The sequence below is a fragment of the Cyprinodon tularosa genome, unplaced genomic scaffold (genome assembly GCF_016077235.1).
Source record: "Cyprinodon tularosa strain WSP-4 unplaced genomic scaffold, ASM1607723v1 ctg367, whole genome shotgun sequence".
NCBI classification, from domain to species: domain Eukaryota; kingdom Metazoa; phylum Chordata; class Actinopteri; order Cyprinodontiformes; family Cyprinodontidae; genus Cyprinodon; species Cyprinodon tularosa.
In genome coordinates this window covers 340,495-356,601 of record NW_024039082.1, presented here as the reverse complement: position 1 = coordinate 356,601, position 16,107 = coordinate 340,495, and the positions used below count along the sequence as shown (strand labels likewise).

General features: G+C 43.2%; 1 protein-coding gene across 3 annotated transcripts in view; it reads left to right on the top strand.

The window, feature by feature from the left end:
• Window positions 1-16,107, top strand: part of LOC119790526 (phosphatidylinositol 3-kinase regulatory subunit gamma-like) — a 159,096-nt gene that overhangs the window by 19,625 nt on the left and 123,364 nt on the right. The window contains exon 1 of one of the 3 annotated variants that reach the window (XM_038296069.1): window positions 6,375-6,441. The exons of the other annotated variants lie outside the window; for them this stretch is intronic. Coding sequence (XP_038151997.1) covers window positions 6,408-6,441 — 34 coding nt within the window. The 5' untranslated portion in view covers window positions 6,375-6,407. Of the gene's footprint in view, window positions 1-6,374; window positions 6,442-16,107 lie in introns of those variants that run through there. 3 annotated transcript variants of the gene reach the window in all.

The window sequence follows — 16,107 nt, the reverse complement described above, 5'->3', positions numbered from 1 at the left end:
AAACCAACCACGTATCATGACAGAACGATCCGGCCAACAAGCTAGCCCAGCAGACTCCCACGCTCAACTGGTGAGGCCCGCTCCGCTCAGTCTGCTGCCCCCCAAGTTGGAGGCGCAGCTGCAACACTACCATGAGTTATTGGCCTCCTTAGCCCCTGAGCCCGCTTCGTGCCTTCCTGAGACCCCTGAGCAGCTCTTTAGGAGGCGGATGCACCGGAGTTTAGGGAATTACCTTCGAGAGGTGGAGACGGAGCTGAGGCGAGTCGACGAGGAGTGGTTTCGTTTTGTGCAGGAGATGAGGCGGCGTCTAGGGATCCCTGCTCCTGATTCGAAGCCGCAAGGGGCGGCCTCCTCAGTCCCTGGTTCGGAACCGCGACCGGCCGCCACCTGTCTACCTGTGGAGCCACAATCGATGGTCTCCCCAGCTTCTGGGGTGGAGCCGCAGTCGGCGGTTCACTCCGAGCCTCCTCCTGGGGAACCACAGTCAGTGGTTTCCCCAGCTCCTGATGCGGAGCCGCGATGGGCGGCTTCCCCAGTTCCTGACCAGGAGCCGCAATCGACGGGCTCCCCTGTTCCTGACCGGGTGCCGCAATCAGCGGCCTCCTCTGTTCCTGATCCGGAGCCGCAATCTGCAGCCTCCTGCGTCCCTGTGGAGCCACAGTCGGTGGTCTCCCCTGCTCCTGGGGTGGAGCTGCAGTCGGCGGCTTCCTCTGAGCTTCCTCCTGAGCTGCAGTCGACGCTTTCCTCTGAGCTTCCTCCTGAGCTGCAGTCGACGCTTTCCTCTGAGCCTTCCCCTGAGCCACAGTCGTCGGTTGCTGCTGAGTCTGTTGCTGTGTCGCTGAAGCAGAGACGGCGTCCTCCTCGACGCTTCCCGCAGCAGCTGAGTCGGCGTCCTCCTCGACGCTCCCCGCAGCAGCTGAGACGGCATTCACCTCGACGCTTCCTACAGCAGCAGAAACAGCGTCCTCCTCCGCGCTTCCTGCTGCAGCAGAGAAGGCGCCCTCCTCCATGGCCCCTGCAGCTTTTGAGACGCCGGCCTTACGGCCGGCCACCTGAGACTCTGTCCTGCTGCCGGTCACACGGCCGGCCACCAGAGACTAAGCCTTGCTACCCGGCCCCACGGCCGGCCACCCGAGACTCTTTCCTGCTGCCGGTCCCACGGCAGGCCACCAGAGACTAAGCCTTGCTACCCGGCCCCACGGCCGGCCCCCTGAGACTAAGCCTTGCTACCCGGCCCCACGGCCGGTCCCCTGAGATTTCCCTGTCCTCGCCCACCCCGGGTGGGTTGTTTTGATTTTTGGACTCTGATCTGTTTTTGTGCCTGGCCCTCCGTGCCTGTTTCCCCCTCTGTTCGCCCTAAGTGGGTTGTTTTTGTTTATGGTTTTTTGTTTTTGGGCGTCTGGTATCCGCCCTTGGGGGGGGGTACTGTTGGGATCCAAGGTTTGCCCTCCAGAGGGCGGTGTGGATCCCATTCTGTTTGGCTTCTGTTTCTTGTCTGGATCCAGGGGTTTGCCCTCCAGAGGGCGATATGGATCCTTCCCTGGGAGCTGGTTCTCTGCGCACAGCTGTTTCCCATCAGCTGTGCTCATTAACCTCTCCCCATATAAGCTGTGTCACAGCTCCACTCGGAGCCGGATCGTAGCCTGTGTTACCCACAGCCATGTGTTAGCCATTGTTTCCAAGCCTAGTATTCCCAAGCCATGTGTGCCCTGTACGGTCATAGCTTCCTCATGCTATGCCCGTTTCTGACACAGGGACTCTGTTGAACTCTGCCTGCCTGAACCAGCGAACCAGTGAGTTTTTTAGTTAGTTTTTGATCCCTGAGTTAACCTGTTTTCTATCCTCTCTGCCTTCCAGGGGAGGTTCCCTGTGTTCTTTAATAAATATTGGACTGATCCTTCATCTGAGTCTGTGAGTTCTGCATCCTTGGGCTAGCAAACCAACCACGTACACTATATTGCCAAAAGTATTTGCTCACCCATCCAAATTATTGGAATCAGGTGTTCCAATCACTTCCATGGCCACAGGTGTATAAATTCAAGCACCTAGGCATGCAGACTGTTTTTACAAACATTTGTGAAAGAATGGGTCGCTCTCAGGAGCTCAGTGAATTCCAGCGTGGAACTGTGATAGGATGCCACCTGTGCAACAAATCCAGTCGTGAAATTTCCTCGCTCCTAAATATTCCACAGTCAACTGTCAGCTGTATTATAAGAAAATGGAAGTGTTTGGGAACGACAGCAACTCAGCCACGAAGTGGTAGGCCACGTAAACTGACGGAGCGGGGTCAGCGGATGCTGACGCGCATAGTGCGAAGAGGTCGCCAACTTTCTGCAGAGTCAATCACTACAGACCTCCAAACTTCATGTAGCTCAAGAACAGTGCGCAGAGAGCTTCATGGAATGGGTTTCCATGGGCGAGCAGCTGCATCCAAGCCATACATCACCAAGTGCAATGCAAAGCGTCGGATGCGGTGGTGTAAAGCACGCCGCCACTGGACTCTAGAGCAGTGGAGACGCGTTCTCTGGAGTGACGAATCGCGCTTCTCCATCTGGCAATCTGATGGACGGGTCTGGGTTTGGCGGTTGCCAGGAGAACGGTACTTGTCTGACTGCATTGTGCCAAGTGTAAAGTTTGGTGGAGGGGGGATTATGGTGTGGGGTTGTTTTTCAGGAGCTGGGCTTGGCCCCTTAGTTCCAGTGAAAGGAACTCTGAATGCTTCAGCATACCAAGACATTTTGGACAATTCCATGCTCCCAACTTTGTGGGAACAGTTTGGAGCTGGCCCCTTCCTCTTCCAACATGACTGTGCACCAGTGCACAAAGCAAGGTCCATAAAGACATGGATGACAGAGTCTGGTGTGGATGAACTTGACTGGCCTGCACAGAGTCCTGACCTCAACCCGATAGAACACCTTTGGGATGAATTAGAGCGGAGACTGAGAGCCAGGCCTTCTCGTCCAACATCAGTGTGCGACCTCACAAATGCGCTTCTGGAAGAATGGTCAAAAATTCCCATAAACACACTCCTAAACCTTGTGGACAGCCTTCCCAGAAGAGTTGAAGCTGTTCTAGCTGCAAAGGGTGGACCGACGTCATATTGAACCCTATGGATTAGGAACGGGATGTCACTTAAGCTCATATGTGAGTCAAGGCAGGTGAGCAAATACTTTTGGCAATATAGTGTATCATGACACATTCACTTCACACTAGTAGCAGCTGCAGCTTTCACCCCTACAGTATATTCTCAAAAACATCAGGAAAAATGTGCTGCTTGAATGGTCTTTTTTATGAGTAATTATTAAAAGAAAAATAGGAAAGTAGTCTTTAAGGTGCAAATGTTTTTTTTTTTATATATATAATTTTTTCCATTTGAAATTCCATTTCAATACATACTAAAAAGGAATCCTGGAAAATTATACCAGGCAGGTTTAACAAACAAGTTACATGGATAGTAAAACCCTCAAGAACAGGGGTCTTCTATGTTTTCCAGACCAAGGACCCCCAAACTGATGGCGAGATGGAGCGGGGACCCCCTAACTATATATATTGTATGAAATTGTGTCCTATAGTCACTCTATTACAGATGGAGTAATGTAAAGAAATTAATTTCTCCCTGGGATTATTAAAGTTTTTCTGATTCTGATTCCTGGTTGATGGGACAGGTGTTGTGAAGGAAACGGTGCCCAGCTTGAAAGAGCTCCTGTGTGTCGCTGAATGTGAGCATTGATGACTGAAAGACATCTTCTGCCTCCATTTATCTGTTTACTACAGTGCGTTGATTTCATGTTAATGAGTATTTAAAGACATTTCAATTAGTGGGGGGAAAAAATGCAGGGGGGGAATATAAAAATATCAACTAACCATGCAGACGCTCATGCAGTACCTCCGTAGACCCCCTAGGGGTCGCGGATCCCCTGTTGAAGACCTCCGCTCAAGAAGATTTTACTAACACAAACTGAGGGACCAGGCTGAGGTAGGAAATTAAGGTTACTGAAGTGCGGATTTTTTTACTGAAAGCCGGCGGGCAAACTTGTTGCCATCATCCTCACCGACCACCTGGTCATAAAGCTGTTTTAAGTCGCCTCCATGCTGCTGTTGCTTCCACGCTGCATTTTGTTTTGATGACGCACGCGACTGTAGGCTACGACGCTGGTAGCTGCTGTTGCCAGATTGGGTGTTTTTCCCGCTACATATTAAGGCCTGTTTACGGTGTGATTTAGCCGGGGTTTCGCCTGGAGGGCTTTATAGAAATCTGGCAACCTGTTAAACGGAGTTGAACTGAGAGAGCGTGCCGTTCACAGACACCAGAATGAACGAGTTCACAATAACGTTCACCAGGCAATAATGCAGTACGTTCAGTTCACGTTCGCCCAAAATATGAACGAGTTCATGAACTTTCGTTCAATGAACGCGTTCAGGCACAACACTGTATATATATATATATATACACTAATGATCTATGTAAAATAGACCTACACCGGCCATGACCGGCAACCGCCTGGTTATTAAGAAGACGACTGTTTTCAAGTGCCGTTTCTTGCAATTTTTTTTTTTTTCTGAAAAGACTCGCATCTTTCTACTGCCCTCGGTCCATATTTGTGTCCATTAGAATGGCCAAAACAGGGGTACAAATGACTCTGACAACAGAGGTAAGCAATGGCGTAACTATCAGTAAGCAGAGTATGCAGTTGCTTAGGGGCCCCTGACCTCTTAGGGGCCCCGTCACTGACACCTGGTAGGCCCCCTACGCAAATTGTGGACTAGGATGTCTCTTTGCAAATGTAATGTTGCAAAAAATTCCTCTTAAAACTCACCTGATACTATAACATCTGACCGGACCTCTTTTATACCCCAACTTATGGCAGATTTCAACATGATGGTGAGCCGTTTAAACACGACACATATAGCAAAGCAGACAGTAGTACTTTTAATTACTATGTTAATAACTGTGTATAGCTCATTAGATGGTTGGTAAAAAAGTGAAGTGGCAGGGCGTGATGGGGGTGTTGTGCTTCATCTGGGGCCCACCCAGATAATGTTGCTTACGAGACTATTGTTGTGTCGCTAGGCCATTGGAGGTAAGAAGAGATAGCATGAGTCAATGTGACAACAGTGGCTGAGAGAGCTCCATAACCAGGGTAGTCGGCCAGCTATGTCCCCTCTGGAGCTAAGAAACGACAGTGGCATAGGCTGCAGCTTGCTGCTGCTAGCTCAGAAGAGAGCTGGGAAGTCTGAGAGAGACCTACCCGGTAACGACGCTGATGGCCCTGAAGAAGCTACTGCTGGCCGCGCTAACAAGAGGCTAACCACAAAGGATTGAAGCAGACTGAAGAAGAGGCCAAGAGAGGTCCAATGTCAGGGGATAAGGGTAGTGGCATAGCATGACGAGGACGGTGGGACATTGGAGGAGGCTGCAAGGGAGACAGAGCAGGAAGTGGCGATGGTAGGCCAGAGGGAGAGGTGGAGCGAGATAAAAGAAGGCATCAGTTGGTCCCTGTCTGTGCTGGAGGTGTGATGCGAAATTAATACAGTTCTCTCAAAAGCCACTCATACTCAAACATTTTGAGAGCATTTACCACTTTATCCTTTTTCAACATTATTTTCTGTCTCCCATTTTAATTTAAAAAAGCTTGTCTCTGTGGCCTCCTTCACAAAAACAGTGGTCAATTCATGATTGTGTGTGTGTGTGTGTGTGTGATGGGGGGGTGATACAAAATCATCACTAGAAAATTTAGATTTTTATACCCATGGTCGATTGATATTGTAAAAATGTTTTATGCTAAGCCAGTAGTTTGGCTCATGAGTTGACTGGTTGGATTTTGTGGCTCTGTTTAGTCAGCTGTAGATCGAGGTATACTAGTGTCAAATGTTCAGCTTAACTACAGGAAATAGATATGGCTTAAAATTTATTATGTACATGTATGTTATTTATCACCTATGAACTGAAAGTCATAGGCGGAGTGAATTTCTCCACTGTGAGATCAATAAAGTTCATCTAATCTAATCTAAAAAAAGACAGAACAAAGGTTTTTGCAATGGCCTAGTCAAAGTCCAGCCCTCAGTTTTTCTGGCCTGGTGTGTGAGAAGCTTTGGATTGTCGGAAGACAATCAAATGCTTCTGTTACCAGTCAGAAGCACTTACAGTGTCAGCATACACCACATGATAAACCTAAACGATCTTCTGATCTATTGATATATGATATAAGTCCGATAAGGTCTAAAGACCATGTCTGTGTATCTGTCTGTTCTTTTTCCTTCCCTGAAGCTCTCCGCTGATCCCAGGTTCTGGAGGTTTTCCCTTTGTCCCTGACTGTGGATCACATCTCCACCCTCATCCCAGATGTTATCATATTTTATCTGTGCTTCTTCATGAGGACGTTTCATCATGTGCCTGTTTGAAATGGATGGTTTATGCTACAGTAGCCGGTTGGATCAGAGGTCATGTAACTTTTTTTTAATATCAACATGAGAAATAAAAATACAGATTGGGTTTAAATACTCTTCTTTATTTATCCCAGCTTTGTTTAATCTGGGCATCAGAAATCATTTTGTCAGTTTTATTCATATTTATTAGTCAGATTTAGTGGAGGTTTGATCCTGGTTTTACTTTGCCCTTTAAATATCTTCTTATTTACATAATATTTTTTGAGATTTAATGCTTTTCGATTCAGGCATTCTTCCCATTTATTAATATTTGTTGGGTCAAAAAGAGAAGTCAACATGGATAGGACCAGAAAATGTTTCCTCTCATTGATTTTTTATCCTGGAGGCTAAAGGTGTTTCTGAGGTCAACCCAGCTCAGTTTCTGCGACATTTAGAGACAAACCTAAAATGTGAAATCATTCTTATTTACATTTTGTTGCTCAGGGTCACAGCTGCCCTAGCAAACATCAGATCTCATTCCCATAAATGGATATGATTTAATACCCCAGTCATAAAACAGGTTTTTATTGCAAACATGCTGCCTCTAACGCCTCCCTGTCATGGGGCTCGTATTTTCCCGCCGGATTCTCCTGCCGCGGCTCCGTCTGGTTGGTCTGAAAACAAACAGGGAGCTGCAGAGAGCAGACACATGATGCATCGTCTCATTTCAGCTGCATTATGTCAGATTATCTGTGAAAAGCGAGTTTCACTTAGAGCCAATTCTGCAAAACAAATCGGATTCTAACATTTGCTCCTGGAGATAATTGGATCAGCAGAACCGCTCACTTCAGCGATGTTGAATCGAATAAAAACGCTCCATATTAGCAGCTCAGCTTGAAGTTTCTCAGGAATCCATCCATCGGTTGGTTTAAAGGGAGCAGCAGCTCTGCTCCCTAAAGACAGAGATCTGAATGCAAATCTTTACAGTCCTCTCTTTATTTGACAGCTAATTCCCCCTTCTCTCTGTCTGCTCCGGTTTAATCACTGCTATTGGATTATCCGGGACAACGTTTCCATGAATCCACTAGATTGTGTTGCTTTTTTACCCTGAAAATTGCTTGTTGGGCTGAATCAGATGGCTGTAATGCTGGTGAGGGCAGATGATCGCACAGCTTTTGTAGTTTAATGAGATTCTTATTGGAATGCTGCTGCAAGGCCGAACACAGAGGCGAACAACGACGGCCTGTGTGCCGCATTAAAAGCGCAGCTCTATCTGATTAAATCATACTGCCGTCATTGTGCTGGAACACAGGATTGATTTTTGTCCTTGAGGTTGAGAGATTTCACGGCCTTGGGGCGGCACAGGAAGGTCCCTACTACTGTTTTTACGTCTATGATGTGACCTCTGCAGATCTGCTGTACCTGCACAGTCTGGTTCCAGATAAAAGGAAAACACTGGCTGTCCCGTTCTAACATGTTCTGACCTTAGAAGCCGTTAATAAAGAAAAACCTTCAGCGGCTGTTGTCTGAGTCACAGGAACTCATGTTTGCAGATGCAGATGTTTGTTGTGTTTCCAGGGTTCATTGCGGTTCCTTGCTTGTTTCTTGCTCTGTTAATGGTCTTTAATACCCCAGCTCCTGCAGGGATACAGCATGCTGTATGTGAGGCTGTATGGAATAGTTCTGAGCAGTCAGTATTTTATCTGAATATTTTCTGATTCCGTTATTGATGCATACCCATTACATAGACAACAGCATGTCTTGAAGAAATAAAAACCTGGATGTCTCTTAACTTTCTGCTTCTAAATGCAGACAAAACAGAAGTTAGTCTTTGGACCAGAATCTTAAAAAAAAGAAGATGATTAGTTAGTCACTCCAATTGGATGGAATTAAATAGATCTTAGATAAAACAAGTAGTAATCCATATGAAATAGGTTTCTTGAATTTCCTTCTTTAATCTGTGGAATATTGCACAAACTTACAATATCTTGTCCATTGTTGATGTTGAGAAACTAGTCCATGCATTTGCTACTTCAAGGCTGGACTATTGTAATTATATACTATCAGAAAATCCACAAACTGGTTAAAAGTCTTCAGCTGATCCAAAATGCTGCAGCCAGAGTTATGATGAAAATTAAAAAGAGAGATCATATCTCTCCTATTCTAGCTTCTCTTCATTGGCTTCCTGTTAAATCCAGAACAGAATTTAAAATCCTGCTTTTTACATATATAAAGCCTTAGGCCAGACATACACTGTACCAGTTTTGCCCCTTTTGTGCCGACTCTCCAGTTGTAGGAGAATTTTTTGGATCAGGCAGAGTTTTAGCCTCATCGTGCGTCCTACCTTGTCTAGAATACAGCAATTAGCCACTCCCGACCACCTCCTGATCAGGAATCGTAAGGTACGGAGGTTACAATTAGCAGGTTGGGATAAAGCAAACATGTTTCAAATTCAGTCAGCCTGGTGTTAAATGGCCAGCTCCATCTTATATTAGAGATATGATTGTAAGTTATGTTCCTAACAGAGCACTTTTCTCTCAATCTGCAGGTTTACTAGTTGTTCCTATAGTTTCTAAAAGAAGAATGGGAGGCAGATCTTTTAGTTATCAAGCTCCTCTCCTGTGGAACCAACTATTGTAACAGTTTAAGTCTGAGGCAGACACTCTGTCTACTGACAAGGCAAAACTTTAATTTTGGACCAAGTTAAAAAATAATAGTTTAAAAAAAAAGATTGATGTGTGCTAAGTCTCTGAATGAATATAGAGGTAGGTGGAAGTAGAGATTTTAGAGCTCAATCCAGCCATGGAGAATTTCAGTCTGGACAGACGTTTCTCCTTGGCTTTACCATGGCCCCATTATGGCTCTACCTTTCTTATACCTCATCCAAAATAGTCATATGTCCGGAGAAATTTTCTGTATTTGTGCTGCTATATGTTTGGGCTGCTGGATCACGTAGGGAACATTTTTCCTCCTTAGGCTTCATTCTATCTGTATTCTACCACTCATAACTTTATGCTCTCTCTCCTTTTTCTAATCTGACCTGTTCCTGTTCGGTTGTGACTCCATCCTGGATTGAAATATCAGCTGTGCTAAGATCTGTTCGGTCGTAAATTGAAAAAGCTAACTTTAAATCAGTGAAAGAAATACCACCATAACCAAGTAAATTGTCAGTCATCAAGGTCAACCAAAAAAAAAACAACACTCTTTGTCAGAGAAAGACTCTTGGATATTTGTAATGAAGTCTGTTTCCCTCTGATTCCATGGAGTTGTTGCAGAGAATATCCGATACAGGCCCACAGACAAGCACCTGATAATGTCTCATGAGCCTTCAGACACTCGAGGCAAAATACGAAGAGGAAGGTCCAAGCAAAGCTAGAATTTTACAACCGCTTACGCTTATGTCGTGTCACACTACTCTGCTTTGTGGGAAAGTACTTCTTGCCATGAAGGTGTACTTCTACTGGACTGTTTTAAAGGTGAAACTGAGCTGTGACATAAATTAATAGCCGGTAGCAACACACTGCTCAGAACAGCGAGCCAGATGAACCTGCAGTATCTCCCAAATCTGTCCTCTTCACTGACACAATGGGCCAAACTAGACTTTGTTTCTTTTTTTTCCTGAAGCTGGAGGGCAAACCCATATTATGACCCCATGGAAGTGTGGGAAATGTAGGCATTTGTCATAAGAAACGTAAAGAAAAATATGTCGGCTATAAAGGCTGGATGTGGGAGATTAAGGTGAAAGTACCGAATCCCTTCATATCTGTAGCCACACTGACAGTGTGGCTACAGATACTGTGTGCACTCCTGCATTCGGGTAATTTCTGCTGCTTTTTTGTGAACGATTTATACATCTGTGCCAAAATCTTAGATTTGCCTTTAAAAGGGAGTGGAAGCCTGAAAGGACATTTTCTATCTACAGGTAAAGAGTAAAATCTAACCAGAGTTGGTGACTAACATTTACTCAGTTAAAGCTACTTGAGTAATGTTTTGAAAAAATTATATTTTAGGAGTAGTTTTAATGCATCAAATATTAATGTTGCACCAATACCAATACCAGCAGTGGGCAGGGCCCCGATACTGCACTAAAATGGTGGTATTGGTATCGGTATTGGTATCGGTATTGGCGAAAACCGACAAATAGATCAACAATACCATTTTGAGAGCCAAAAGTTTATTCAACTATTGTCACCAATTCCAGGTAGGAAATAAAAAGATACAGCAGCTTGAAAAAGCCATAATGGCAATTATTTTACATCCAAGTAATAGCAGTTCTTCACATATACACACACACATCCATTTCAAACAGATGGTATTGGTATAGTATCGGTATCGGCCGATGCTGCACAGCCAAGTATCAGGTTTTGGTATAGGGGCCAAAAAATTGATTCAGCACAACGCTATTAAATATACCTTTTACTTTTCATTAATATTGTAACAAAATATTGCTACTCTTACTTGAAAAAAGAGGGTTGGCTACTCAAGCCATTCTGACTAATTACACCAAAAAACAAACAGGCTTCTTGTTTTAAAAAGGGCTCCAGACAGAGACAAAGTTAAAGTTTATGTCAAAAACTGTTTCCTTTTTTTTGTACACGGTTTATTTTGTCTTACTGTGACATTTAGAAGACAAGCCAATAAAACAGTAAGGTTTAAATATTGTTACTGTTGGAACAGTTGTTTTATAATGTTAATAAGAAAATTGGTTTGGAAAGGTGTTTCTTCTCCCTGGAACTGTTATTTTTACGACATCTATTATTTATTTGTTTTTATTATTCTATTATAGTCTTTTAGATACCTTTTTTGCTCATAACTTTACACTTGTTCTAAGTTCAAATGTCAAGTATCTTAGTACTTGAGTGTCTGTTTTATTCAATGCTTTTTTTACTCCTACTTGAGTGAAAGCTTGATGAAGTAGTTTAAGTCTTACCTGAGTACCATTTCCGAGTACTGTACTCACTTCACTTTATAGTTTCCATGTAGTATAACCTTTACTGGTTTCTGTATTCTTGCCTTGATCTTTCACTTTGCTGCCTGTACATATGAATTTCCCCATTGTGGAAAAATAATGGATATTTCCATTCTATTTTATATTTTTGTTGACATTAATTCATAAAACTCATCAATTAATGTTTTGGGAAACAAGATCAGGTTGTAATTAGTCAAGGTTTTTATGACATTAGCAGGAACATTGAGACTGAACGGAGCAATTTAGACCAGACTTCCTGCAAACACAGGAAGAGGATCTCATTTAAAAGATGCTGCTTTTCTCATAAAACAAAAGCAACAAGGTAAAAAGGTGGTAGAAAGTCAGAGATATTTTAATTAAATTAGTCAGACCTTTTTTTCAGAGAAAAGTGGAGTTAGGGTTGACATATGTGGATCCTGTCCTGCAGAAGTCTGCTGCATTAAAATTCCAGTTTCTATCTCTTCCCAAGTTATTTGCATCCTTTTGTGTTTTTCATTAAATTAAGAACTAAGACTGCTTTCTGTCATAAAATACGACACAGTCTTAATAGAAATAAGCTCATGTGACCTTGAAACAGGAAGCAATAATGCTTTGATCCAAACAGACCAAGACAATCAACAAGGATGCAGTTCAATAACTGTCTCTGCTCAGCTTCCTCGTTCATCCATCTGCACTTTAATTCATCTGCTGTCAGCTGATCCATAGATGCCATGGCACCAGCCTTTGCTTAACTGATGGACGCCTGAAGTGTGAAAAAGAAATTGGCAATGCGCTCAAGTGTGTTCTGTGTCATATAATCCAAGTAGAGAGGATCGGTTAAAGATAAAACCCAAAGGAGAGGCCGAGATGATGGAGGGAGGAAGGATGGAGGAGAGGGATCGACGCTGAGGTGACTGGATGAAGCTGTCATTGGGTCGTGAGAATCAATAATGATCTATCTGAGCATCATCTACACCTAAGAAATGGTGGTGTGATTTATTAAACTTTGGGAGCCTTCGGTTGTTTCGGAAGACTTGATCAACATCTCAATCATTTCAGGCCTTTCCGGGAAGCTTGATAACAATTCCCATGTGTCATTGTAAGGCTTAGGGTGGGAAAAGCAATCCAAAATCTGTTCTACCTTTAAAGTCTCAATGCAACCTTTAAGTGAAACTGTTTTACCTTGAAGACTTAGTGGCAGAATAATCCCTTAACTTCAGCAGAGCTCTGGTATGTTTAACTTTTAGAGCTAAAGGAAAACAGATATCAGTGAAGGAGAACATCTATTGCTGTACCTCACTTTAGAACTTCAAGATGCAAGAGGGAAAGGTCACAGCCTCTGTGCCCATCAGCCAATCAGCAGCATCATCTGGGGTTACCTTGAGGAATGTGATGGAAGGTAATGTTCTTGGATTTATATCCTGGAAAAGATTTCTAGCCCTATGTTTAAACAAAGATTAGCAAAGGATCTGTGGTGTTAAATCTTTGCGTGATTTGTCCTGCTTTGATATTTCAGACTTAGGGCTTTGAATCCTGAGGTTGGGAGTTCGATCCTCCACTCCCACTGACTGCCACTCTGGCTCCCTGAGCAAGACCCTTTAACCCCACACTGCTCCCCGGGCGCCGCACAATTGCAGCCCACTGCTCCCCAAGGGGATGGGTTAAATGCAGAGAATTAATTTCGTTCCTCTGTACTTGTGACAGTGGAATGACAATAAAGTTGAATTCTAATCTACATTTGCATCTTACTGGTTCTTCAGGGCTACTTTTAGAGACATTGCTTTAACTATCTATGTTGGGTTACCTGTACAAGAGGGTAATCTGTGTAGGATTGGCTTAACCATACTGGGTCTGAATTTAGCAGCGTAATACTAATCAGTGGAATCTATTGTTTTATGATGGACTGAAAGACCCATTATGCTGAATACTGGAGGTTGATTCATACATAAAGTAGATGGCCATCACCAGGAGGCCTACTCTAAACAATCCCCTTCTAAACAACTAAACATTTAGCTTACCAGTTCAAAGTAGAGTAAAGGGAGCGTGATGCACTCTGGGCTTGTAGCAATTCACTGCAAGACTTTTTGTTCTAAATCGCTCTATCAATAAACCTGCACTGACATATAAGTTGACATATATATGGAGTGTATTACTCCAATGTGAGATCAATTAAGTCAATCAATCAATAAATCAATCAATCAATCAAACCTTAATTAAGCAATTTCATCAGATTTAGGGAGGATTTAACTTTACTTGAACTTCAGATCGGCACTGGGCAATAAATCAATATCAGTATCAATGTTGTGGTGCAAACCAGATCAATATCAATAGAAAAATAAATCTGATATAATTTTTATCACTCCCACTACCTGTGATTCAAAACCCCATGGCATTCTGGGGGATGTAGGCAGAGGAACGGATTTAGCCTAAAATCCTCTCAGAGAGAGACTGAGCAAGGTTGGTAGTAGGGTCAACATACTTCTAAAATGTAGGTTTTGAAAAGGGTAAGGGTTACAATTTTTTTCCACTGAGGTTTTACAATCTTTTCCATTGGCTCTAACTTAAATAGGTCATCACAACTCTAAACTATTTAATAAATGATGCATATTGACTAATATGAAAGGCTTATATCATAATATATATTTTTCAGTAATATCCAGCAGCCCTGCTTCGGTCCTTTGAATTCATATAGGACCAACCATAGGATGGTCTATGGTTGCTTTCATGCTCTGCTGAAACCCATTTTTTGACTACAGAGATATGCTGTTCCCACCTTGATACCACATCGGTCCCAACATTAAACCAAAGGTCAATAATTCAGTCTAAATATGACTCAAATTGAAAATTGTGTCAAGAGTTAGGGGTTTTTTTTAATACATTTTCTGCATTTATAAACAGAATGATTGTTGTTTAAAAAGAAAATCTCTCAAACCAACATAACAAGGAAGTTTCCTCTGCATCCATTGATCTTCCACCTCAATAAAGGACGGCGTCACTGTCAAAAACTCCTGATGTTCTATTAATGAAATAATACCTATTGATCTTTTTCTGTTTGTGTTCATATCTGATTCTTCACAGCCAAGAATGTTAAAATCAGCAGCTTCAAAACAATCATGCGCATGTCGACCGAACAAACACAGTATTTTTCTGTCTCTGTGGGAAAGCGAGGCGATCTGGGCTCCATAGAACTGGTCCTGAACAAGCGCTTCTTGTCATGCCTCCTGCTCTATTTCCACTCTTTGAACTTATGCTGAACACATGACCGACCAACACATCGTCTGGATCCATGCACATAAATCTTGTCAGAAACAGCACAGTTATACAGAGACATTCTTTTCCTTTACAGCCGTTTCTGATCAAGTTATCAGATGGTTTTCCCCCCTGAAGTGGAGGGCTGTTTTTTCCATAGGATGCACACAGCTCAAGGCGTCTGATCAACTCTCTAACATATAGCTGATTTAAAGGAAAGGTCTTACTGCCTGCTGGGAAAATCCTTATTATCTGCCAGAGTTTCATAATAATAAGAGGATCAAAAGTTCTGCATCACTGCTTGAGAGCTTCTGTGGAGTTTGAAATAGTTTTCCCATCAGTGATGTGTGTTGGGGAGATTTTGCTGCTGATGACCTGGTTTGGACAGCTGTCCAACATATGGACCTCTCAATGAATGTAAGGTGCCCTAACCAAGCCAAGACCACCAACCACCCTAAATCATACAAAAAACAATTGATCCAAGGTGTTTGTGCTGAGAAGCTGTGTTTGGTTTCATCACCTTAGCATTAGTGCATCAGGGTTCCCCTTAGGTGGTGGGTTCAGTAGACATGGCTTAGCATCACTCCTTCAATCACCAGGCACTTACCAACAAACCCCAACCGTAGGCCTGGCTCCAGGGGGAAGTCCCAGATCCACCATGCTACGTGATGTCACATGTCTTGATTTTATGGTCATCCTAAGGGCTCCTAAAATTGCTCTTTGTCTAACCAGTCACCCAGAACCTGTCTGCCTCGAGAGACTCTATCTCTCGAGGCAGAAGTGGCTCTACACCCCCAACAATATATCCTCCAGGATCACTGAAATCCATCCACCAGTGAGGAGAATGAAGGCTGCTAGTCTTTGGTGAGATTGTTGCCCCCTGGACCTGATCCCAGATAAAGTGGAAGACAACAAGTATGTTTGCCAATACCATTATGGTTAAACATCTCTGTTTTGGTCTCACAGTTTTTGACAGAAGAAACATTCTCCTATAGTTCTTCCAGGCTGTTTCAGGTTCATGACATTTAAAGGAAAAGTCTGGTCATTTTCAAAATTCAAACTTCTGAAAGTACTTTAAATATGAAACTGTTATTAATTTTTTAATAAGTGTTTTTAATTAAAAGTAGTTTAATTTGAATGTGCTTTACCAGAGATATCCATGTTTGTCAAAGAGCACTACTGCCACCTACCGGTTTGTGACATCACGGTGCTGTATCGGCTGTTGAGCAATTCCCAAAGCTGTATCTAGCATTTGTCACTATGCTCTATTATCCAAGTCATCTTGAAAACATTCTTCTTCGAAATGTTGGCTATGTATCATGTGTTTTTTCTCTGGCCAGAAGTTCGATGGCAAATCCTCCCTTTTCAAGTTGGCAATCCAACGACGAATCAGTCCATGGGCTATCATGAATCGGGAAGGTGAAATAACTAATTGTTTTTTACTTTTAAACAATGTATTACAACATCCAACTGCCATGTAAGTGGGCATTGTCAGTTTAACTATAGCTTTCGTGAATTTTAATGGTGAAGTCCTCTTGAAATCT